This window comes from Simochromis diagramma, unplaced genomic scaffold (assembly GCF_900408965.1).
Source record: "Simochromis diagramma unplaced genomic scaffold, fSimDia1.1 OVJJ01000402.1, whole genome shotgun sequence".
In the NCBI taxonomy this organism is placed as follows: Eukaryota; Metazoa; Chordata; class Actinopteri; order Cichliformes; family Cichlidae; genus Simochromis; species Simochromis diagramma.
In genome coordinates this window covers 2,665,878-2,691,964 of record NW_024386972.1, presented here as the reverse complement: position 1 = coordinate 2,691,964, position 26,087 = coordinate 2,665,878, and the positions used below count along the sequence as shown (strand labels likewise).

General features: G+C 42.4%; 1 protein-coding gene and 1 long non-coding RNA gene across 30 annotated transcripts in view; one reads left to right on the top strand and one right to left on the bottom strand.

Annotated features, from left to right (window-relative positions):
- The window catches only part of tcf7l2 (transcription factor 7 like 2), an 87,575-nt gene extending 74,138 nt beyond the window's left edge, over positions 1-13,437 (top strand). For 3 of the 29 annotated variants that reach the window (XM_040039253.1, XM_040039239.1, XM_040039247.1), the window contains 7 exons: positions 3,601-3,741; positions 3,828-3,990; positions 4,205-4,312; positions 5,951-6,014; positions 6,786-6,836; positions 8,660-8,732; positions 11,131-13,437. In XM_040039253.1, coding sequence (XP_039895187.1) covers positions 3,601-3,741; positions 3,828-3,990; positions 4,205-4,312; positions 5,951-6,014; positions 6,786-6,836; positions 8,660-8,732; positions 11,131-11,590 — 1,060 coding nt within the window. In that variant the 3' untranslated portion in view covers positions 11,591-13,437. Of the gene's footprint in view, positions 1-3,600; positions 3,742-3,827; positions 3,991-4,204; positions 4,313-5,950; positions 6,015-6,785; positions 6,837-8,049; positions 8,123-8,659; positions 8,733-9,251; positions 9,314-11,130 lie in introns of those variants that run through there. The other 26 variants (XM_040039255.1, XM_040039259.1, XM_040039250.1 and 23 more) reach the window with 23 other exon arrangements.
- Positions 4,307-26,087, bottom strand: part of LOC120738154 — a 42,217-nt gene continuing 20,436 nt past the window's right edge. The window contains exon 4 of the long non-coding RNA XR_005696908.1: positions 4,307-5,673. This is a non-coding gene — a long non-coding RNA (uncharacterized LOC120738154). The remainder of the gene's footprint in view (positions 5,674-26,087) is intronic.

Below are 26,087 nucleotides of genomic sequence, written 5' to 3'. Positions count from 1 at the left end.
GCACCAAGACAGAAAAACAAACAGCCTCCCACTCTCTCCACTCCCACTGCTCCTCCCTCCTCCCTCTACATGCCCCTGCAGCAGGGGACTTTGGACGGCGCTGGTTTGGAGTCTAGGGATGAAGCCAAGCTTTAGTTTAATTACAGCCTGATTGGAAAAGCAGCTCCTGAGGGCGGCTTGTTTAGACCTCTGTGACATTGATGGATCATGTAGATGCAGGAAGGGAGCAGTTTCAAGAGGGAATTATGTTTTGTGAAGCATAACCCTGAGAATAAAGGGTAGCTTCATTTATAGGCTAACCTAGACGGTTTACTTTAGTTTTTTTGCATCTGTTTTTTTAAAATTCTGTCTTGCACCAATTTTGCTTTCTCGTTGGAACGATGTCTGCATTAGAGTCAGATTGGGCCCCTCACAGCCCATCCCCAGCAAGTCTCAAGTGCAAAGGGTCAGATGGTGGGTCTATCCAGACATTGGCATCTGGCAACAGTACCCAGCCAACTTGGGCTTTAAGTGACTGCTAATTTGGTCCCTTAATGACAGCCTCTACATTGTGATCATCTTATTTCCAGTGCGGCTAATTGAATATTCTGGCTGGGGTGTGGGGGGGGACTGGCCATGGGGAAGAGCTAATGCCCTGTGATGAGGCCCCTAATTGAATTAGTATAACTGAATAGATGGAGGGCTCTGGGAGTTCTCTGGTGAATGGGAGGGTTTAGTACATCACCCCCCTCAAAATGAGGGGAAAAAAATGTACTAGCTGACAAAATCTAGTAACAATTTGTCTAATTGTGTCAGCAGCATAGCAGAATCCCTTCATCACAGCCTGCTTCAGCTTGTTGGTTTTGTTTAAAGATCAGGCCGCACTGCTGTGATAGCTCAAACGATTTGTAGCGTGCGGGCTGGCTGCGGAAAATCTGAGAGAAAAGACATCCTGGCTTGTACTCTTGTCGGGAGTTAGGTCTTTGCAGGAGAGCGCTGCTTCATATCAGTCCCGGGTGCCTTAGCCCGAACTGAATTAGGATTCAAGGAATGAATCCGGTACCTCGTAGTCCCCCCCCCCAATGAGCACCTTACACCTAGGTCCTGTTAAAAAATACATTCTTGTAGGAAGGGAGGAAAAAGAGCCAAGGAGAGTAGAGACAGTCAGCGGAGCAAATGAAAGACATTATTTTGATAATAGGGTTGGAGCCAGTGCAGGTCCCCCATATTGTCTGTGTGCGTGTGAATGTATGTGTGACAGGTGGGTGGATGTGGAGGCCCCCTTGCCCCTTGTGCTTAAGCCTGCCCTTTGATATGTTCCCCCGTCATCCCACTCCCTCTCTTTTCCTGGTTAACGGGAGAAGCGCACCGGCCGGATCATTATACATTAAACAGGCACGGGGGCTATCGCTTCACACTGGCAATTAAATGGCACTGGCTGACACTGGGCTTGCTGCGCCGGTGACCCCCCCCCCCTTTCCCACCAGCCATTCTTACCTTTGAGATTGAGACGTAGGAGCCCCGGGGTTGGGGTGGGTGGATGGGTGGGGTCTCCAATGCATCTCCCTCTCTGTGTTGGCTAAATTGGTCCAAGGCACTGCTTGCTGCTGATGAGCCCGATGATGGTGATGATGATGCCCCCATGCTTCAAAGGGATGGCCGTCATGTTTAAACCATAACCTGGGCCGTGCGGTGGCAGCAGGAGGAGGGGTGGAGAGAGGAAACGAAGGAGCGTGGAGGTGGTGAGGGGACAGGGAGGAGTAGAGAAGAAGAAGAGAGTAGAGAAAAATAGATCTTGGAACAGAGGAAATTTTAACAAGTGCACAGAGAGAGAAGGAGGGAGGGGTGAACAGGGAGAGAGGAAACGGGGTGAGTGAAGAAAATGCAGCAGCCTTAATGATGGGCGATATGCAGCCACTGCTGCCGAGCTCCCCATCATCGGATGACATGGCACAAACACCAATGTGTCAGTGATGAAGGGAGAAGAGGGGAAAGGAGAAAAAGAGGGAAAGAGTTTGAGGGGGAGCACTGGCACTCCCCTGAGATGGCCTCCAACAGAAACTAGTTGTTCCTGGCGAGTTTATCCTCATCATTATATTCTGGCTCGGAGCCATGCAGCCAGACACTGCTGGATAATGAGCTGCTTTAAAAAAAGAATTATTTCTCCTTTTTCTTCTCCTTCATCATCCTCTCTTCTCTTGAATTTGTGTGTGGTCACGTGGAACTAAGGCACCATGCTGTAAACATACACATGAACGTGCATGTTCAAATAATCGCACACAAATAATTATTGTCATACATACACTGGCGCATACAGAACAGCAGAGTCTTATGGCTGTTCTAGCCGGTGTGAGCGATTTTTATAAATAAGAGTTTTTGGCCTCGATATGTGGCACAGTTGGAGATGATGAAATGATGATAGGAGTGCAGAGGGATGAAGATAAAAATGTCAGTGCTGCTGACAGTGCTGAATAGGCAGAAACGAATGGGAGGAAATAAATACAGACCCAATACCGGAGTGTATGATAGAACATTTTCATCTAGTTTGCAGAATTCCTTGATAAGAGATAACACTTCAAGCTTTACCTCTCCCAAATCTGGCATTTTCATATTCGTTTAACTGGCAAAATGCAATAAACTGAAATCTTTGATCGCCCCTTGTTATCTACAGCTGAATGATGGAAATAGTAATTGCCAGTAGAATCGTATTTGGAAACCATGTGCACACCTATTGTATATGTCATTTGTTATAGATGGCAATGACATGTGCATGCTGAGAAGTTCTCAGCTATCGAAGGCATTAAACTATGAAAACAGGAGTTCGAGGAGCCCTCAAGTCCTAGACGAACAAATTAAATTGGTAGCTTAACATACCATCGGAAATTAAGAAAAAAAGTGGACAAGACTAGCTAAAGCTGCGGCTAATAAGCTTTTAAGAGATAAAATGTGTTAAGAATGACGTGGCCCTCAACAACAGTCCCAGTTTCTTAGTGAGCCATTGGGAAAATTAATTGCACAACACTAGTTAACAGTATTAATAAACAAAGATCATTTTTAGCTAACATGTAAAATGTTAGCTAACTGCAAGCTAAGCTGTTAGCTAAGCTAAATTAGCTAAGCCTTTCCTCTAAACCTGTGTTCTTTCTGTTGACCAGCAGGAGGCGTTACAATTTTTTTTGATTGTCTCACATTGAGCTGTGGCCTCAATAAAACATCAGTTACTGGTTTTATGTCTTACTGAATTCAGCACGATGTTTATATTTTTTTCATGTTTGTCCCAGTAGAGTTAGAGACGCATGATAAAGCTACCATATAATCCCATCAAAAAAATGGACTGGGTGTAGTGTGGATTTGTAGTAATTAAGCAACAGAAAATGACCTTTTTACTATTTTTTAAGCTTTAGTGACTGAGTAAACTGTCATTTTGAGTAGATAAGTCTATAAATGTTTATTAATACTTAGGAAATTTTCATGTGAATGTTTGTATTTAGTGTGGCTAAGGGTCAGTTCCATTTCTGTGAAAGAAACTGAAAATACATGATGTGCTTTGACGTGTAGTCTTGTGTGTACATGTGCTCCATCTTCTCATTTCACCTGTGTTCATTCTGACGATTTACACAGTCTTCTGTCCTCTAGGTTCCCCCCACACATGGTGCCCCCTCACCACAGTTTGCACACCACGGGCATCCCTCACCCAGCCATCGTAACACCCAACGTCAAGCAGGAATCCTCGCACAGTGACATCAGCTCTCTCGACAGCTCGTGAGTAAACTTTCTCCTATTACTGACTTTTGGTGACCACTTGGAGATAGACTCTGCTCATCTCACTGCTCTCTGCCCCATCACAGGAAACAGACAGACGGTAAAAAGGTAGAAGAGAAAAAGAAAGAGGTCCACATAAAGAAACCTCTGAATGCCTTCATGCTCTATATGAAGGAGATGCGGGCCAAAGTGGTGGCTGAGTGCACACTCAAGGAAAGTGCTGCCATCAACCAGATCCTGGGGCGAAGGGTAAGTCCTACCAGCTTATTCGCACAAGACATTCAGCCATGCTGATTTCAATCATGGCTGTAAAGGGCCTAATGGGATGGAAGAAAAGAGTCGTAGTTAATGATGACATACTTTGGGATTTACAGAAAGTACACAACATGCACACATTCTTCTATTTTTATCTCTGTTCTGGGTGAAAATCTCTTCTTTCTGTGCCTGGTTTCTCATTTTGCAGTGGCACGCCCTATCGCGGGAGGAGCAGGCCAAGTACTACGAGCTGGCCAGGAAAGAACGACAGCTCCACATGCAGCTGTACCCAGGCTGGTCAGCACGAGACAACTATGTAAGTTTTTAAGTTTACAAGTCGTATTAGCCTCTTCTTTCCCCCCCTTTCGCTAGGTCACATATTCAAGGCCATTTATTTTTGCTTTTTTTCCTTTCTTTGCCCCACAGATCAAAATCTGTTCATGTAGATCTAGGACAAAAATGCTCTGGTCTTAAATCCACCTTATCATGCTATAGATAATGACAGTCCAGTAAGGAATAAATAAAGGATGCAAAGTACCAAGTCTTAGTATTAATTTGAGTGGGTTTATCCCCCCAAGGGAACAAAGGTCATTTACAGACATATGTGAAGTCAAACTACATTATATTTAAAATATTGTGCAGTCTGTAAATGCCCGAGGTCCCTGGTCCATAGTCATCAGCAGATGCTTTGTAGCTTCCCCGGTGGTGCTCTCCCTGCCCTTTACTGCTGCAGCCTTCACCTCATGACTGCTGCCATACCTCTTTGCCTTTCCGGTCTTCAGAAAGTGGAATTAAGCCCAATCTGATTAAGATCAGATTACTGACCTGGCCGTTCCAGGGTGTTTAACTTCTTCCCCCTGAATTGCTCTGGGGTTGCTTTGGGTAAATGTTTAGGTTTGCCATTCTGAACGGGTTTAGAGGCATTTCGGAGAATCCTACCACACTAAATGCTTTTGTATACTTCGAGTTGCTTCTATCTGCAGTGAAATCATCAGTAAATGCCACTGGCCAGGTTGATATTTTGTCATTATTCCACAGAACTTGGTTGCACAACTCAACCTGTTTCTTGTTGCATGTGTTTTTGTGGATTACCGAGGGGTTCAACATCATGATTGCTGGCGGGTACATCCTGGAAAGCATCCTCGGCATTCAAACATTACTTGCTGACATTTAAAGTTCGTGAGCAAGTAAATCTTACCTCATAAAAACGTGACCAGGGTGCTCATTCACACCTGCTTGTCTAATAGGGGCTATAAATTAGTCCTCCAATCTGAAAGAGTTGTAGTTGGTTGTTGGCGAGTTTTACCTCTGTGCACATGGGTTTTCAAAATATACACATGTGATTTTGGAAAGACAAGTACCTTAAATGCCACTTTACATGGATACCTCAAACCACCTTGAACTACAATGCTCGGTAATGCTCAGTGAGCTTTGAGCCACGTGAGCAACACATAGCTGCCCAAGAAGTGCAGTATATCCCACATAGCTCTTGCTATGTCATTGTAAAACTACTCAAATTAAAGCTGAGATTTTAAAGTGTGAAATGTTTTGTAGCCTGGATAGTTCGCTCTGACCCACGCATACCTGATTCTCATCTTGGGATCAGTCTGACCGCTGCAGTCGCCCAAGAGCAGCCTTGAGAAATCCGTCTTCCAAATAAGAAGTGCGTCGAGATGCCTAGGCATTCACAAAACAGAGGAAAATGAAACAAAAGATTAGAGAACAAGAAGAAAAGAGCCAAAAAATAGGGAGAGAGAGGAGGGAGAATTCTGGTCTTGGCCTGCAGTGGCTGCTGCAAACCGGAGGGCAAAGACAGAAAAAAGGCAGAGAAAGAATGAATGAATAAATAAGTAAACACGAAGATGAGTGCTATTCTCTGTTTCATGTTTTGGGCATTCTGCAATATAATAACTAAGGTTCCTGTCTGTGTCTATTTTTTTCTTTCTATTTTTTGGCGGCTAACCAACAGGGGAAAAGGAAGAAGAGAAAAAGGGAAAAGCAGCAAGCAGAGAGCAATGGTAAGTGAGCTGCAATTATCTCTCATATTAGAAGAGCCCCATCATGTGTCAGGCAGATGTGACATCTTGCAAGATAAAAGTGTAGCTAGTTTTTTTGTGTTATGTTTTTTTTTAAAAAAAATTTATTGTGTGTGTATGTGAGTTATATTGCCTGGCTTTTTCTCTCTTTATTTTTTTTGGTATAGTTGCTACCCAATGCAATATTTAAATAGTAGAATTGCTTGTAAACCCCACCCCTCCCTCCTTTTTCCAGTTTCCCTTGCTCTCCCTAGCTAATAGCAACTGAATATGCATGACCCCCCACAGTCCTTCTCACCCCCCTCCCCTCCCCTAGCCCTTAGCCTTCTGGTATTGTGATAGGTTACGAGAATGTGAGGTTTAAGCATCGTGAGAGCCATTAACTTTGACAGTGTTGTGTGCGTGTTTTATATTTACTTGCCTGTGCCCTGCAGACGGACTGCACGACTGTACCGCGTGCGTGTTTGCGTGACTGTGCATGCGTGTGCTTGTTGGGCCTACCTCCCCTTCCCATCGCCTGCTTCCTTGCATGCTTTTATACCAACTTGAGGAAAAAACAAAACAAAACAAATCACCTATATCTTAAAAATTAAGGAGGTTTGCTAAACCTGTGATTTTCATTCATTCATTCATTATTCGTTTTAATTCTGATGATGTAAGGAGCAATGACGACTTGTTCTTATGTATTTTGCGCTCGTTTTGGTGACGGATTTCTTCTTGAAGGCCTCTCTATCTGTTCTTTTTTTTTTCCAGAACGCAGAGAATATTTTCCAAACCCTTGCCTTTCACTCCCTCCGATTACAGGTGCTAATGTCATTTTGAGTATTAAATCACTAACTGTTTTATTTTCCTTCCTTTTAAATTTATGTATACATTTATATATCTATATCTATCCATTCATAAATGTGCAGTGAGGCAGGTTTAAGCTTAAATCCTATATTTTGAAATATGCTCTTTTTGCTTTGTTTGCTGCTTTCTTTTCTTCAAAAATGTTGCCATTGTTTATTTGACTTCAGGGTAGCTTATATTTAATTCATTTTACACTCATTTACTGTTGCTATTTAGCTCAAATTACTATGCAGTATGCTTGAGGACCTGGTGATATATATATATATATATATTTATATATAAAGCTAGATTATCATTATGAAGTATGACCTGAAGGCTGTAATGTCAGGGTAAACCTCCTTAATCTATATGCTTCAGTAGCTGCACTTTTGCCTTTCCTATAGGCCAGCATGAGTTTGGCCCAGCCTCTGTCGAATAAGTCTCTGCTCAGACAAAGCCTGGACTCAAACGCTTCCACCACAGCGTTTTGCTGTCACTCAGCTCTATTTCTGATAATGACTTGATTACTGGGTAGAGCTAGCAAGTGACTGGCAGCTGTTCCGCAACAGACCGCCAATGCTGATGGAAAATAATCAACTGTTTGATGCCAGGTCTAAAGAGTAGATTCCCTCTCCAGATTCCAGCCTTTTTAATCCTTCCCCTGGCTAGGGCTAACTCACGACTGTGCTGCTCCAGCAATCTGCTACTTCTTCCTAGTTCTGCCACCTTGACCTCGTCTCTTTGAAACCGTAGTGCGCTGATAGCATCTAACCGTAAATTAATCCAACCTGCATTTGCTCCATTTATACCCCTCTCAGCCAAATCGGTCTTTATCTTCAGCTTTAACTCCAGCCAGAATTTAGATTATGCTACTGAAAAGTTTCCACTGTTAACATCCTGATTGGATAATTTGCATGCATTTTGATTTTTACTTGTGTTTGAAACTTACTAATCGAGTTCAGCCCTATCTTTAAAGGCACACTTGATAATGGCTTTAAGGGGAATTATTTTTTTTCTTTTGGGTGCGGGGTTTTGATTTCTTGCAAAATGAGCCACTGCCAAGCTTCATAGATTCACTGTTTTTTCTCCTTATTTCTCTCCTCTTTTTAATTTCTGTTCCTTATTTTTTTTATTGGTTTTGGTTCTATTGCTCCTCTCTGCTGGCTTCCCTTCCTTGTTGCGGCATCAGACCTGAGCGCTCCTAAGAAGTGTCGAGCGCGCTTTGGGCTCGACCAACAGAATAACTGGTGTGGCCCGTGCAGGTGTGTATGGTGTGTGCTTGCACTGGCCAGGGCCAGGTGAAGGCTGGGTCACTCTACGCTGGGACTTCCTCCTCTCTTTTATGCTGCTGCTTTTCCTTTCTCTTCGCTTCCCTCCCCCGTCTGTCCCGCCAGGCTATTATGACCTCTCAGCTTCCTCCAGCCACACCCTGCCGGTCTATCTTTGGGTTCACCCTATTTGATTTTTTACCTCCTGTTTGGGGAAAAAGGTTTTGCGTACGAGTGCTTGTATGAGTGGTGTCTGTGTGTATGTGTTCAAGTTGCAAAGTTGCAGGATGCACAGTTACAATGAGCCTTACTGAGATTAATCAGAAGTCCTAAACTGGCAGGTCGGGGCTTGGAGGTTCTGGAGCCTGATGGCTTGGTCAATATGGAGGACATCCCAGTGTTGCCAGCCTAAATCTAAGCCCTGGCTACATGTTTTTGTCTGTGCAATGACGTGTCCATTTTCTTTTTTCTTTCTTTTTTTTTTCTTTTTGTCTCTGTGTGTGTGTTTGTGTCTACCTCTTTGGCTAACAGATGCAAATACCCCAAAGAAGTGTCGTGCCTTGTTCGGGCTTGACCAGCTGAGTTTATGGTGCAAACCATGCAGGTATAACTCCTGTAGTAGCAATGGGAGGAAAGACATCCACAATGAGCATCTTCTCCTTGATTACTGGCTCAGATGTCTTGCTAAAAACACGTTTCCATCACTGTGGTAACAGATGGAAAACTTCTCAGCTCCCCTTTTCCTAACTGAGAAGTTTCCTACTCCTCTAAAGTCAGTTCAAGCCAAGTGTCAGAAAATGGATTTCTAAATAAGACTTCCAAATATTTTATCCAAACACATGTTGAAAGATCATGGCTCCTAATGTGATTTAGCAGAACATTTCTGACCGTCTAAGCTGCTACGATTGAAATCCATTTTCTCTCCAGGCAGTGGATAATTCCCTCCCATCCTAAATGTCATGTATGTCCTAATTGGCACTCTTTTTGAATAACACTGTGATGCTTACAAATTTAGCCCTGCTTTCTCTGAGGGCCTGCTCAGTGACACTCTTTTCTGTGCCCTCTTCCTCCTCCTTCTCCACCTCTTCTTCCTCCAAACTCCTCTTCGATAACCCTTACTTAGTCCCTACCTGTTGTCTTTCTGTTCTGACACAAGCAGTCTTTGAATTGGGAATATTTTCATGGTAGGTATTTGTTTCTGCTAAGTAATACCCTTCTTTGTGTCTGGCTTGCACCACATCTTGCCCCACTCTTTCTCTACACATTTCATCGCAGCACATTGTCTGTTTAATGTTTCATTTTCACTGTTTCTAAAACACAGATGAGCTTAAAAAAAAAAAAAGCCAAAATTTTGTAGCAAGATGAACACCAAAAGGTCATTTTTCTGTTTTTTCTGTAACCGTTAGCTTCCAGCTGGCCCCTTCCTTTACAGCTGACACACACATTATCAGAAACATGGCTTTATTTCTAATAATAGCACATCATGAGATCAGGAGACTGAAAAGTGCAGTAAATCAGCCTTCATTTTAAGAGCAGAGAGGTTAAAAGTTCTCTCTGGGCTCCATTTCCTAAAAGATGCATCTGCTATAATTTCCCCCGAGACAGAGAAATCAATATCATACACGGGCACATACCATAAATCAATATGTCTGTTAAAAAATGGATATTAGCTCATTTGTTGCAGTTTGACAGACAGTTATCGAGAGCGGGGCGCGCATGTAGTAGCAAAACGATACCTTTTTACGCCCGATCGATGCGCCGCGCCGTCCAAAAAAGCTACAGTATCGGCACAGGATGTACTTAACAGCCTCATCCTCACTCTTTTCTGCTGTCCTGGTGTTGTGTGCTTGCACTGTGTTGACTTCATCAGAAATGCATGCCTTTTTTCCCCCCCACCCAGCATGCGATTGTGGGCTTTTATATGTAATCTGTCGATGTCCCTCCTTCCTTTCATCCTCAGTGATCTGCTCTCCGTTTGCGTTTATGTAGATCAGAGTTAACAGAAATAAAGGTTTAATTAAACAGTAAGTCAGCGTTACATGTTCCAAAAGGCTCAGTTTTTGGTCTATTTTTATTTATTTTTTCTTACTCGACATCCCTGTAAGTCTTAAATACTGGTACTCCGCGGCCTTCGGGCATTCTTGTGATAAAATAGAGAGCTGAGAGAGAGAGGGGTCACTGTCAGGGTCAGGGTAAAGATGAGGTGGGCAGAGATTCCCCCTTAACCAAATCTGAAGCACAGCCTTCAGAGCAGAGTCACCACAGAAAAATGCAACAATCCCCTGCTCTCCTGATCACCCCCCCCCCCTCCTGTGTTTCGTTCACCGGGTTCTGCGAGCGCAACGGGCCTGGCCTCGGGACGCGGCAGGCAGGGGGAGGGTCCCAACCCCAGGCAGGAATGCAAACATGGTGCTTTGACCCCCCTTACGCACACACACACACACACACACACACACACACACTTGTGTCTGTGGGGCAGATGCAGGGCAGTTTGGATCCTGTTGACTTTTTCGCCTCATATCCAAACTCTGTTCCCTCAGGAGAAGAGAGAGAGAGTCTGATAGAAGTAGAGCAGTGAGCTGGGTCCAGTAACAGTTGTGTTAGAGACAACAGGCTGCAGTTCTTCCTGTAAGAACAGGAGAGCGTTACATCCAGAGAGCAAACGCGACCACAGCTCATCTCTTTCATTCTTCATCGTCCTCATCTCTGTGTGCGTGCTTCTCATTCCCTTTCTGCTTCCTGTCCAGGCGATGTTTCTTCAGTGTCTGTCCTGCCTAATGACTTAGAAACTGACTATCATTTCTACCACCTTCCTCCTTTACAAAGTTGCTTAAATGCACCTCCAAACGTTATCCATCGAGTATTGTTTGTTTTTAATAAACCCTCTCCCCACAAATTTCTGAAGGGAAAGGTGCATTTAAGTCAGCAACAGTGCTAAGATGATATTCAGTGTGAAGCTGTGACACTGAGAGACGCTCTCTTTCTCTCACCTTGTCCTTTAGGAGAAAAAAAAAGTGCATTCGCTACATCCAAGGTGAAGGCAGCTGTGCCAGTCCTCCCTCTACGGACGGAAGCTTACTAGACTCCCCCCCATCCTCCCCCTCCTCAGTGGTTCCTTCCCCCTCCTCAAAAGAGTCCAAATCTCAGACTGAACAAATGCAACCTCTCTCACTGACTATGAAACCGGCCCACCAGCCACTCCACCACCCGCACCTCCTGGCTGGGCCTCCACCGCCATCTTTGGTTCAGCTGGAAAACTCTGCCGCAGCAGCTAGCAAAACGCCCGCCGCCTCCTCCCACAACGGAGCTCTGGAGCACCGTGACGTCTCGTCCTCGCGGCAGCCGGGCTCCTCTGTGGCGTCCTCGATGGCCCGGCCCTCGGCATCGCTGTGTCATTCCCACTCGCTCCTCCCCTCCACAGCCCCACAGCCTCTGTCGCTAGTGACCAAGTCTATAGAATAGTCTATCCTATTCTCCTCCTCCGTTTGTTTTTTTAGCTCTGCACACACACACACACTCACACAAACATCTTTCTAGGCCCTCTCTCTGCTCCGTTTCACTCGCCCTCGGTTCTTTTCTCTTTCTGTTTCTGTGCCATAAGGCTTTGGAATTTTAGGTTATGTTTTTATTAAAGTTCATTGGTCAATATTTGACCCGTCATTATCAGACAAATCTAATTATTATAAAGAAATGATACAATGAGCTGTAGTATAGCTTTGTGAATCTGCCAAAATTTTTATGAATTTTGTTTTTGTCTTTTTTGTAGTTTTAAAACAGCGCAAAACAGAAATTATCTAGTTCAGCATCCAAATGTTTAAAAAGACGGATATAAAAAAGGTAGGCTAGATTATTCAACGAGCCCTTTTCTTGAAAGAGTTGGTTCTCCTTCTTTATTTGTATTAAATACGAGCTTGCGAACCAATCATTCGACATCTGTTCAAAACTCTTGGAGGGCATGAGGCTAGCGGTGACACCTCTCTGAGGAACAACTTTAATTGTGATGTTACTTGTTCTTGTTTAAATGTACAGAATAACGGGGCGGGAGGGGATTACTGTGTTAAATATGCATTCTTCCACTGCGTTGTCTTTTTTTTCTTTGTTGTTTACCTTTGGGGTGGAGTCAGGCAAGTTTGGGTGGGCTTGAGGGGAGGTCGGGTGGGAGGGTTGTGGGTTATTAAATTCAAAATGTCACAACGCTAGGACCAGTAGTATTTATTGCTTTAGAGATTGCTTGTTGTATCTTGTATGTGTCTCTTTTTTTTTTTCTTTCTGAATACATTGTACAAATATTTTTTCTTAAGGTAAGCAACTATACGAACGATCCATTTTTACAAGGAGGTTTTAAAAAGGCAAATCTTTTTGTTATCTTTCCTCTCCGAAAAACCTGGATTCCGCTCAGTGTACTGTGTAGATCTCATGAACAGATGTATGCACAACTTCATTTCAAGAAATGCGTCTATAAGCCATTTTACAGGAAAAAAAAGAAGAAAAGAAAACTTGAAACACGAGACAGTGGGTACCGTGTGTTCAGTAGTTGGAAAAGTGTCAGATGCCCTTCTTTTTTATTGCACAGTCACATCTCTCGGACTGTAGATTCGTGTACAGATTTTCCGTGCCAAAATTTTGTGATAATTTTTCCTCTGCCCCCACCCCCCACCCCAACCATGCTGTAGGGATCTCTTTTTGTTTTGTTTTGTTTTGTTGTTGTTTGTTTGTTTTGTTTTTTTCATTTCGATACCATTTTTTGCTGTGACGTTACATAGATTGCTATGTATGTAGTATAAATGTTGCTATAACAAATGTGTTTGGTAGCAAATTGTCAAATATTAAAATTTAAACTTAATAAAAAGACGGACATCATACTGTATAAACCCACCAGGGCCAAATTATGTATATTAGGAAGTTCATAAAAAAACTATTAAATACAAAAAAATACACAAACTGCCACTTTTAAGTACACTACTACATATAGGTAGATAGAAAAAATAGGCATGTTGATGTTGCAAGAGGCTGTAAAAAAAGCTACAAGAGAATCATCCACTCGGTGCCATTGTAGTTGACATGACGCGACTGTAATCTGTCGATTTCTTCTCTGGTTTATTAAGATGCTAATGATAAATAGTTTGAATGTTTCCTTAACGGCTGTGATGTTCCTGTTCTATTTTATGCTCTTATATTTTTTTGTTTGTTTTTTCCTGTTATTTTAAATGGTTCTAAAACCATGTTTTTTGTAATGAATAAATGTTTATGCTGTACAGTCTCTGTAGCATGCAGTTCTGTATTAATAAAAGCAACTTAGTATGTGCGCATCTGTGTTTCGCTTTTATTCTGAAAATCCCCGAACCCAGCGTCTCAGGATGGGGGTCTTATAAGGAAATCTGCCAAAAAATGTAGCATTTTATTCAAATAAAATCTCGAGAATCATCATGTCGTAATTATAAAATGGAAATATACATCCAAGCGTGTTTTTGGGGGGCTACTTGTTTTTATTATTATTATTATTTGCTATACAAAATAACAGAGGTGTTTCGTATTCTACTAAAACAGTTGTGATTAACTTCTGCAAAACTTTTCATAGTGAGAAGGAGTAACATCACTTAGATAATTTGAACTGCTCCTCCTATAACAAGTCTTTTTTTTTTTCTTTTAAATTATAAGCCATCTTTATACTCGTTGTTTGCAGGGCAGTACATCGTGCGCAATCAGAAAACAAGATAAAACATGTTTAGAGCTGGATATTATGATTTGATGGGCTCATCAGTGACCAATCACAAAAAACAGCACTGGTTTATTTTTCTCTACAAAGGTCAACTTCCAACTAACCTTTGAGCCCTTCTCTGTCCCACTACTAACAGTAATGCTCCGCTATGTGATCGCTTTTCGATGTGCTTACAGTCCTGACAGATACCTGCATCTACTGGTGGATTTAAAAGCATAGGAAAGAATATAATGAAGGATACCGGTGGATGTTTTAGAGCACAGATATCAAACTCTTTACAATGAGGGCCACATACAGCCCACTTTAATCTTACGTGGACCGGACCAGTGAAACTCACGTTTCTGTCAGTGTGAAGATGTTTAACTAAACATTTCATCCCAGAGGTAAGAAAAAAAAAAGTCTTTGTTCTACATGAACAATGAGTAAAATGACAGGAAAGTTTCCTGTAGTTTTAAATGTAATGTTTTGGGGGGTTTTTTTCCTTTCTTTTTTTTTTTTAAACAATTTTTAGCACAAATGTTCAAAGTTTTAAACGTTTAAAGTTCAAAATCTACATCCTCACAGCCATTTAGTGGGCCGGACTGTAGTCTTTGCCTGGCCAATTTTAGGACCCCGGGCCTTATGTTGGACAACCCTGTGTTAGACAGTGCTAAAGATTTGCATTACATGTGTGTGTAAATTCTGTATTATGCTATATATTTTGTATTTTATGTTGTATGTTTAGCATTTTCTAGATGTTTGTAAGGCTGCTAAAGGTAATAATAATAATTATGCACTCTGTCGTGTCTCCCTTACCTGCAATGTGTTTACCAGTGCATATTTCTAATAATATTTGTTCCCATTTTTCAGAATAATTTTAAAAGAAAATCTGATTTTGCCTTGAACTCTTTGCACAGAGAGGTCAGGGTAGCTCTCCCTCGTATCCAAGATTTAATACTGACCAGACTGCAACCCAGACACAACAGCTGCTGCTTAAGGGGAAAGAAATGACACATCTGTACAAGGTCATGCATTCAAACAGATAAGAGGATATTCTTCTAGTGTTCAGGACCTTTCATTAATCCCAGGCTAAGTTAATCAGTTATTATTGCTCAGTATATGGACACTACAGATTTGAGCAGCTGACACTGATCTAGGTTCACGTTCTATTATCATTTAACTCCAAGCTTCTCTGTATTCCTGCCTGCGTTACCAACTATGCTTTTTTATTTCAAGTATCGAACAGAGTTGAAAGTAGAGTACTTTGTGCATACGTTTAAAAAGTACAGGACAGCACAAATGTGTGAGAGGACTGCAGAAGTAGTTTGGTAAGAAAGGCAAGAACTACTGTGCTCCAATCTTAACACTTCATAAGAAGAATCTCCTTTTCCCACATTGCCTGAACACATTCAGTCATTCGTGTCTCATGCAAATGGACCTCTTGTGCTAAATTAATGATAAGGTGAAACTTCTCTTATTCCCATAGGGAAATTTTCCATTCCCTAGCCTCTGTCTAACATGGAGGCCAGAGTTCAGGATGAGCTGAGGGCGGTGGGACCTCTGGAGCTGCAGAATCACTGACATGTAGAAGAACATTAAAAAAAAGACTTTTTCTTGGTGACAAAAGTACGTTATACTGGGATTGGATGTGTGCTCCACAATGAAGTATTGGGACATTAACGCAGATTAACATAGGGTGGTCCCTGAACACATTCAGCATTTCAACACAGTTTCAATACAGAGGTTTACAGAGGTTTGATCATAGCAGTCATTTATCGCATTGGCTTTTAGACATTTTCTTGCCATACCATCCATTAAACATCACCACTGCAGGATTTCATCTGTTCCAGTGAAGTTGTGTTCCTGTGTGAGGAAAGCTGTGTACAAAGTTTCTGTAGTACATGCAGTGTTTTTTGGGCAGGGTTGGTCTTCATTTACGAGGCATTCTCAAGTTATCAACAACCACTTCACAAGGAAGAGTTTCTCTGTACGTGATTGTGTTTTTTTCCCCACTCCTTACACTGAGGAGCTTACCACTGATTTCTTATTCATTCCAAGTTTCCATGAATATACAAAATAACCGAGCAAACAACACAAAAGTACTAAAGCTGTAATGCAGACTGAAAGCCAGGCGAAGAAGAGCTGGAAAAGAAAGGGTTCACTTGCGATCAAGGAAATGCAGGAATTTTTCTTCGTTCCCTTTGAATGTTTGCACATTTAATGCATTTGTGCAGTATATACCCTTGAACCCTGAACCGGCGAGCTACGTATAACATGGACGTGTCTGTGATGGTTCTATTGCACTTTGAGAAGGAGGAGAGGCTTTGTGTACCTGAGTAGAGAAATTAAGTGTTTTGATGTGAGTGTGGCATGGAGGAACAATGTTGAAGGCCATCGCCGCAGGCAAGCATACAAATCAGAAAACACTGCAAAACATTAAATATGTCCCCTATGTTACAACAAACAACATACAAAGACATATTGTTTTGGATGTATTCCCCTGACCCTCATCGTGGCAACAAGACAAAACTGAAAGGTTGCAGATATGGCTGCAGCATAGCATAAACAACTAGTCTCTTTTATTAAGATTAAAATGGCACATGTTTTCATTTAGCTTCATATTAGCGGATGGATGTCGTACTTCATGATCATAATCTCTTTTTAATCTCAGTTGGGTTCAATACAAAGTTAAAAGGGGGCTGGGGGGGTCAGTGTTCAATTTCCCTGTGCAGACGTACATTTCAAAGATGCTCTTTAGTTTGGAGCCACTGCCATCTCTGAAAGGAGTTCTCATAACACTCTAGAGGCATACAAAATTAAAAAGCCTGAATTGCATAGTTAGTTCAAAAGAATATATTGAAACCAATTCCAGTGCATTGTGGCCCTTGTTGTGACCTTCATCGGATAGGAACAAACCTTCATTCATTCTTCATGCACTTGAGTATACTGCTCCCTGAAGAAAGACATCAAATTTCATAGGTTCAAAAAGCACTTGAGGAATTGTTTGGGAATAGGAATACCGAGCCACTGGCCCCGCGTACCGTTCTTGACCGTATCTCATGGAGTTTAGATTTAAGTCACGAGGATGAACTGAAATCTATTGATTTTGCAGGACTGTCGAAAGAAAAACAAGTAAAGGATCCTGAGGTCAGGTCAATACTTATTACAAGTTTGCACTCTATAGTGTAGGTGAAGTGCTGCAGTGCAGTCTGTGTGTTATCAGTGTTTTTGGTATTCTTAAACACTGGGCTGAAGAAAAACAGGTAGATGTAAAAGGTGTTTAATTACTGAAAAAAAAAACTAATATATATTTTTTGTTTATATTAGACATGCTGTTTGAGAGAAAGAACCCAATTCCTCGTAGTGTATGTGTACACATACTTGGCCAATAAAGCGGATTCTGACTGTCTCTTTCTGCATTGTTGATTCTTTTTTTCTTCTTTTTTTGTACAAGCAACTTGATAAAAAAGAGAAAAGTTAGTAATCCTTTGTCTATGTCTTTAGCTTTTGATGCTGAGACCACCTCGTTTTCATAAAATCCTAACACACACTGAGTCATGCATAGACTCAACATCATCTTCCATCCTCACACTGTTTAGCAAGAATCAGCCCACTCTTTATTCGCTGACAACTGTCCGATAACCTTGAAGAATAAAATGATGCACATGAAAGGTGAGCATTTCAAGAGATTTTTTTCCTCTTTCTCACAATATGAAAGAATCTCTTTCATCAAATAAATAAACAGGGGCCAACAAATGAGGGAAGATTTGGTATGATTTGGTGCTTTTCCTAAAGGACTATCCCACAGTGTGCCGGCAGCAAGGCCAAGCTGAATCACAAAGACTCTGGATGCATAAAGGTGTTAACGTGTGTATCGCACAACGAATAGATTGTAACGGGGAAAAACAAAACAAAACGGGGGAGTTCCAGGAGAGAAAAATAAATTCTTTCTCGTAATCTTGTGATCCTCCTTTAAAAAAATAAATTCTGCGACATCGAACGATAAAACCAAAGGTCACAGAATCGAGCAGCAACAGAGGAATCGATTTGGATGCATCTTATGCTTTCTGTTGTTTTACAGCATCCTCACATCTACGAGTGACAACACAACGAGTCCAGTTTCTCAGATCTGCATTTGACTGACTGAAAACACAAAACTTTTGCACATTATGGCTTACTAAACGTCAGGATGTGTCTGTAGCAGAGGGGAAACTATTTGATTAAAAGTCATTTCAACTCTGACAGGATCAAGTTGTGCTTGATTCTGCTCAACTCAGCTGATCAAAATAGTGGCTCAGAACAGCTTATTATTTGTCTGCTGAGAGCATCTCAAAAATCAAGCTGTACTTAAAAGTCAGCATTAGGTCACTTTGTATTGACCAGGAACCCTGATTGATTCTCAGCACAGATATACCGTGCTTATTCATTACGTTGCCTTTACATTTCCTAATCGACTTTTAAAGTTTACTTACAGCTCGATCTCTCCCGAGTGTTTGTTACAAAGAGCTTCCTACAAGGGGGAGGACTCAAGTAGAAACACCTCGAGACCGAGTGTGAGACAAGCGGAGTTGCCGAGAAGAAGCGCGGCATATTTACAGGTGTTACGTGTACTCGCTGCTGTCTGAGTGCAGGCTTGTGTTTCACCTTCCCAAGCACAAGTGCCCTAGTCCCTAATGATGGCGGTGTGCAGTAAGCTAACTACCCTCACAGTGGAGCGAGCCCCCAGGCTAGTGCCACATCTCTCCATCAAGGCTTGCCTTCATCCCACTTTACACTGGGCCCTTTCCAAAGACACACACATACACACACAGAGCCAATGACAAATAATTCATATTATGGCCTGCCTGAAAGTTTGCCACACTACCTCATTAAGCAGCCTATTGTAACTGGCTGACATTCTCTCGGCATAATAACATTCCTTGGTCGGGTTGTTTTTGAAGTGACATCTCACTAGAGGGAAACAGAAATAAATAAAGAAATAATAATAATAATAAAAATAATAAAAAAAACAACAACACCCCAGTTGTGCTATGCTGTTTTTCACCTTTGGAACTCTCAAGGTGATGCAACTTTAGCTGCTAGATATCAATAATGGATCCCTGTTGTTTCTTGATATGGTACAAGGTCCAGCAATGACATATCAAATGAAGACAGAAATGTGGTTACTTGTGTCATTCGCATGGAAGGAGCAGCTTTTTCTATTTCAATAAATACCTACGAGGACAGGATGTGATAAGGACGGGAACAGCAGACACACACACGCAGCTTTAGACTTCTTTGCATGAACTTTAATTACTAAATCATAAAGGCAAGCTGTCAGCTTATGAGACGGATAATGGCCAAGGTGAGGAGGTTTGCTGTCACACGTGGCATTGTGCGTTGTATATTTAGACATGAAAAGCCGAACTTAGATTCCACGTTAGGCATGGCATAAAACAGCACAAGTACCTCAGCCTTCACCTTTTTTGGACGAGGTGAGCGAAGAACTAAGGCAGCTCGGGATAAATGAAAATTTGCTTACTTGCAGAGAGGACATTTCATTCTATGCACATCTCAAGCGAAGGAAACAAACAAAGCCTCCTCAGCTTTGTGCCCATGTGGGCTTTTCACACACACACACACACACACACACACACACGAGATAGATTTATTTGGTGTAATAAAGACACTATGGCTCAGTCCAAACCTACATATTGAGTTTGATCTCCCACTTAGGGCCGCATTGATTTTTCCTCTTAGCCACATGGTCCAGTGCGCTGCTTCTGATACGCAATGAAAATTAGTCTGTTTGAAGTAATTTGCAAAATTTACCATGGGTAAAGAGAGAGGCAGAGTAAGGAGGGAGGGAGGGAAGGAAAGAGGAGGAGGAGTGCAGGGGTGCATTCGGGGAATGGGGTATATGGCTTGATGAGGATGTAGAGTGGGGGTAAGTGAATATGCTCCTTTGATGTGCTTCGTGTTTGTGCGTGTGGCAGCAAATGGCAGCACGGCAACAATGTGGGAGTTTTTTTTTTCCGAGTGGCAATCAGTCAGTTCAGAGGCGCTGAGCTCCTGGCGAGCCTACAAGGCATGTGGCTAGGTGCTCTCTGTCCTGGGGGCGAGACAGGGAGAGCTCTGACTTAGCTCTGACTTTTCCGGGGCAACAACGAGGCATGGGAGAGGAAGAAGAAACTTTCTCAGCAAAGTGAAAGGGGAAACAAGGGGGAGAATCATCCAAGTAAGGCAGGCTTCAAGTTAAAGTACTGACGTGCACTTCAATCTTCACTTCAGTCTCGACAAGTATGCCAAACATGGATTTTGCATAAACACACAGCACTTCAGAGGCGCTCGAAGAGATAAAGATGAAGTTATTCGAATAACAAAAGGGAAAATGAGAGGAAGACGGAAGGCGAAGCCTTAAAACATGAGGAAAGATGGAAGACAACCCCTGCTAAGTTGGAATCTGCGTCTGCTCCGTCTCCCTTAGCAGATATAGCGGGAATGATAGTGGTGCATGTTCCAGTCTCTTGTAATGAAGTCCAGATGTATCAAGTCAGCTACGCTCCTCATCATCACAGGCAGCGACCTTGGGAAAACTGCCTCAGCCGTCGGCCTTTTGTCATACTCGGAGAATATAGCAGTAACACTGTCGCTTTGGGATAAGGGAATAGAAAATTCCAGGGGAAATTCCAGGTTACATTTCCCTTGATTACTTTTGAATTAATAGAGTGGTTTGCGTCTACCTGTCCTCCACAGTTTATCCTGTCTCCGTGAGAGGCAGTGCCGTTCAGCTAACCCCGACGTAACCTGCTTAATAACAAAGAGGCCGACCTTTAAGGCGAGGATGCCGTGCACGGCTATTAAAACGGGAAACTTTTTGTTCTATCGAAACAAAACACACTGAGCTAATGGAGGTGCATCACGATTTCACAATGGCTTGTCAATAAATTAACTGCAATTCAAATCTGATTGTACTGTGCGCAGAAAACAAAGTAGTCTATGAATGACCATGCACAAAAAAAGGAAGAAAAAAAAGAAGAGATAAGAGCCCCGGTTTAACAATGACAATGAGAGTGATGTACTGCATGCACTGGATGTAAAACATCACCCTAATCAGTTAAAAGTGGCACTAGTCTCTCTGCTTTTTTTAGTTGCAAGGAAAAAATGTGAGTGCTCCTTAAAATAAAACCTCAAATCCCGCTCCGGATCTCCCTGCAAGGTCCTGAATATGAGCCCGGGAGAAGAGGCACTCCTACACCCTTGCGAAATTCAACAGTCTCAATAGCTTTCCAGAGTATATACTTAAGAAGTTGGTTTTATCCCAAGGCTGACAATGGGAGTAGATTGTGTTTTTGTACTGCATATTACTTCTTATTACCTCTTTTAGCGATGGAAGATTAGAAAGCACAAGACATGGCTGAGAATAGCAGGTAAAAACATTCCACTGAATTTCGACTCCTCAGTCAAGTGCAATGTATCACAACTTCAGTGGCGCGCGCTCCCTGTATGAAACAAAAGTGGCGTAAAAGTGGGACGGCAAGTCTCATCGAGTAGACACAATTACAGTGCCGAGGATATGCTGTGAGCATCGGATGTAAGACAAGAGAGCCATTTTAAAGGAGATTAGTGCTGACACCTCCCTGTGTCTCAGCATGCAGTGATCACACTGCGCCAGCTACTGTGTGTGGGAGGCCTTTTGTCACTTGTACCATTCAAAGTGGGAGAGGGAAAACAAGCGATGGGATGACACCCAGCCGCCTCCGATAGATCAAAACCAAATTAATAAGCCAGGATGCTCAAATTAACAATGAGGCCTCTTGTTTAACTCGGCTGCTTGACTTCCTCAGCCGAGGCACATCGACTACACAGGCACGTTTAAATCAGACTTTGGAAATAATGACTGCACTCAGCGTCACCGGAAAAAATAATTTGGGGCGAAAAAGAAGCTCTTCTGTCAACACACCTTTATGTTCAACTCTAAAGAGGACGCACACGGGATGCAATCACGACGACTCGCAACAGAAGCAGCTGATTGTAAGTTTGGCCGAGGTGGAGGCGCATTAAGAGGCCAGACATCCACTTAGTGAAGCCAAAGCACACAAGGCCCTCCCTCTGCAATAGTAATCCATCTCCATTGTTCCCCTGAAGAGGCTTGTTGAAAATTAATTTGGGCTGGTCAACAGTCAATAACACGCTCCCCAGAGACATGCAGTTTAACCCCTATAGTGCTCGATGTATTAGCGCGCACACACAAACACTCAAATCCGCATTCCTCTCAATAGTGAGAGGAAGGGATTATTGACCAATTGCTGAGCTTAATGTACCTACATTTCCCCCCTCCGGGCGATCCGCTCGCACCTCCTCCACCCACTTTTACCTCGTTGTTATGTTATCCTCTTATCATGTGGTCTTTTATTCATTGCACCACCGGATGAGAAAATAGCAGGAACACGAGACCGATAAGGACCGCGCCAAGACAGCAACCTGATCATTTTTAAATAAGCTGTTATATGTCAAATGACAATAATTCATCTGTAACTCTAAATAGACATTTTCTTAATTCTACTTTTCTCTTAGTGCACTTCACTGTGATAGATTATATAAATGCATGAAACATGAGCTACTAATTACACACAAATACAAACACGCAAAAAAAAAGTCATACTATCATGTTATAACTCCAACTTTGCTTGGTATTTTTTAGACTGATTCAGAGTGATATACATCATCTGAAGTGGATTAAAGATGAGCACTACCGAGTTTGAGAATTAAATAATGTCGGTGTTGTTGAAGACGAATGTTCCTTCGCAGAAATACAACGTGAGGAAAAAGAGAAAGGAAAAAAACAAACAAAAAAACTGACCAGAACCCGACAAGACCACTTGTTTTACTGCTGTATTTTCATTTTAGATCACACAAAATACCTGACACTGCTGCTGTCAGCTTTGTGTTCAACCACTCACTGCAGACCATGTTTGACATTACAGACTTTTTCACATCTTTTGCTGAAGAGTGCACCGCATTTGTGTTAGAGCAGTCAGCTATTTTCAATGCTCAGCACTCAAGTTCGGCGTGTGTGTGTGTGTGTGTGTGCAGAGACGCAGGCATGAGGCAATCCTGCAAAGAAGAAACATAATAGTTTATACTGCCCAGTGTGTATTTACTCCCCCATAAAACAGACATTGTGATTCATCCCTAAGGGTGACCCCATAAAAAACACATTCTGTGTCTAGTGACAGACTGAGGCAACAGCCAGCAAAAGAGTTGCAACTGCCTTGAAGAAATTTAGGACACTTACATCAGGACGTTTTATTCAGCTATTATGTTTTTCAGAAGTGAACACAGTGACAAAAGTGTTGTGTGACTTCTTAAACATAAGAACAGAATACAGTTCATTTGTATGGATTAAGAAGTAAGAGCAGGAGTCTCGATTAGGGCTGGGCTATATCATACCGTTCACGGTAATACCAGTGTAATGTTGGGCAATGATAAGAAAATGAAATATCGCGATAGAATATGGGTAAAACGCGCATGCGCAGTGCCTTTGTTTACATACGCACATGGCTGCGATGCAGAATGAGAAGAGCGAAAGTGGATCGTTGAATGAAACGGATGAACCAGAATTGGTTTGTAAAAATGCTGCAACTTCAGTGATGTGGAACTGGTTTGGCTTTCGTCCGTCAGATACACAAAAAAGCACTATTTTTGGTAGCGTATGCTAGCGGGCCGTCGTTATTACCGTGTTGTTTGGAAAATATGGCACACTTGAAATCAATCCTTTGATTTTTCTGAAAATCCACAGTGCCCCTTATAATCCCGTGTGCCTTATGTATGAATTCTGGTTGTGTTTACTGACCTCGAAACAATTTTATGTGGTACACGGTGCTCGAAAATCTGTCAAATGTTTCAGTACGACTTTGCTAAGCTACGAAGCCGCACCGCTTGATGGATTGTCGGAGCATTACGGCTACCGTAGGCAGGCGCCTCGTGGAGTGATACGTACTGTGCTTCAACATAATATTACCGTACTGTGTGTGTATAACCTCTTTTTAAGTTTTGTGGATATTATACATGGTTATGCTGAGGATATGTCGGCCAATTTCCACTGGAAATGCCTTTTGGTTAAACTGTCAGCAAGGAATTTGCATTTGCACTGCAAATTTTTTATATAATTTTAATGCACATAAAAGCTGCTTGTTTAAGTGCAAAATACATTTATTTATTTTTTTTTTTGCACTAATAAAGTTGAGGAGTTGTAAAGTATTTTGTCTAGTGTCAATTATATCGTCAGTTATATCGTTATCGCAAATTTTCAAATGTATATCGTGATAGATATTTTTGGTCATATCGCCCTGCTCTAGTCTCGATTCTGATGACTGAGTTCGGAAAGATGCGTCAAATTGAAACTTTTATTTGCCATTTGTAATCTGTCCATTTAGAGAACGGCAATTCAGTCCTGTTCGTGCTGGCTGTTATATTTCGCGACACCAGTTATATTTTCAAAAATTGGAAGGTTTAGTCTGCTATGATGGATGGAAGAACAAATTAACGCTAACCGAGCTTCCTCCGTCTCATTCTCAGCTGATGCATCACTCCACATCGCGAGATCCAGGGCGGAACAGTGGTTAGCGCTGTCCCCTCACAGAAACAAAGGTACTTCAGGTACTCCAGCGTCCTCTCACATCCCCAAAATTAAATTCAGTTTCATTTATATAGCACCAAATCACAATATTAGTCAGCTCAAGGCAACAGAGAAAACGAGCAAACACTTGGCAACAGTGGGAAGGAAAAACTCCCTTTTAACAGGAAGAAACCTCTGACAGAACCAGGTTCAGTGAAGGGATACAAAAACAGGCATTTTAGGTTAATTAGCTGTAGGTGTGAATGTGCGTATGAATGGCTGTCTCTCTGAGTTATCCCCCCTGATGGCTAACCTGTACAGGGACTACCAGGGAGTGCAAGCCTCAACTGGATAAGCGGTTTAAAAAGTGGGCCTAATAAAACATTTCAGAGGCCCATTGAGAACTCTTATTTTAGGGAAATAACACATAAAGCTTTGGTGCATATTAAGGAAGAAAAGGGTTATTCTCTCATGGAATCACAATGCAGCTGTATATCACTTCTTATTTACTGAGAATTGGGCACGGCGTGCTTTATTGTTCAGGTAGCAACATAAAAAATCAAAAGGATGATTCACAGCGCGGTTCCTTTCTTATTGTGCCTTGTGGAAACGATTAAAACAGAACCGAAACCTCTTTTCAAAGCGCAAACTTCACCTGCGTGGCTCAACATCGTGGAGGAAAATAAAGGCTTTTCTCGAACACTTTTTGGTGCCAGCTACTCATAACCAGTCCAGCGCCCTGCATCTATTGATAAGAAAACTGTTGTTCTCCAACTCTCACCTCCTCAGAGAGAGAAACTACAAGCCCCTGAACGTTTGGTGCTGCTGAGATGAGTATAGAGGAGCACACATGAGCCATTTTGTCAGAGCAAGTGGTGAAGGTTTGGCGGTGAGAGAAGACACCAGAGGAGAAGCGCCTGTATTGAGGTTGCAAAAGAGTGAGAGAGAAAAGAGAGAGTGGGGCTCAACCCCCCCACATCAAAGCTTTTCCCTCCAGCGGTGTCTTGTGATATTTATTTATTGAGATGATTTTGCCAGAAACCCAGTGGCCTGGCTGTGCCCCCCCACTCTTTGATATGTTGCTTGGTTCTTAGCTGGCTGTCCTCAGAGAAAGAGAGGTTGCGGGGTCAGCCAAAGAGACCCCCACAGGAAAAAAACACGGCTCACAGAGTACACCTAGAAACACCACACACCATACCATATACACATACACACACACAAACAGCTCACCAGATGATGCACAGGGAAAATGGAGGGGTGGTGCTGGGCGGGGGGGATAGGCATTGATTATTATTAAAGGGCCAATGATTTGTTTCCTCCACCATTTGGAGGAACATGGCTCACATCTAAATTAATATCCGATTAAAACCTTGAAGTTATTACAGCGGACTCTTGTCATGTTCAGTCCGAGCAAAGCAGCGAGACAAACGCTGGGAAAACAAACCGATGTGAGATGCGGCTCAGGAGGTTTTATTTTTTCCCCTGTAGTGGACACACACAGCCTCGGGGTTCATTTCTCTCATTAAACGACCAAATAAAAAACAATTTGACACCTTGTAATGAGAAAACCAAACACGTCTACACGCTGTGCGCGCGCACGAACACGATCGCATTGCACCACTGCAGCCGCGTCTTGTATAACCAGATGAAGATTCCTTTAT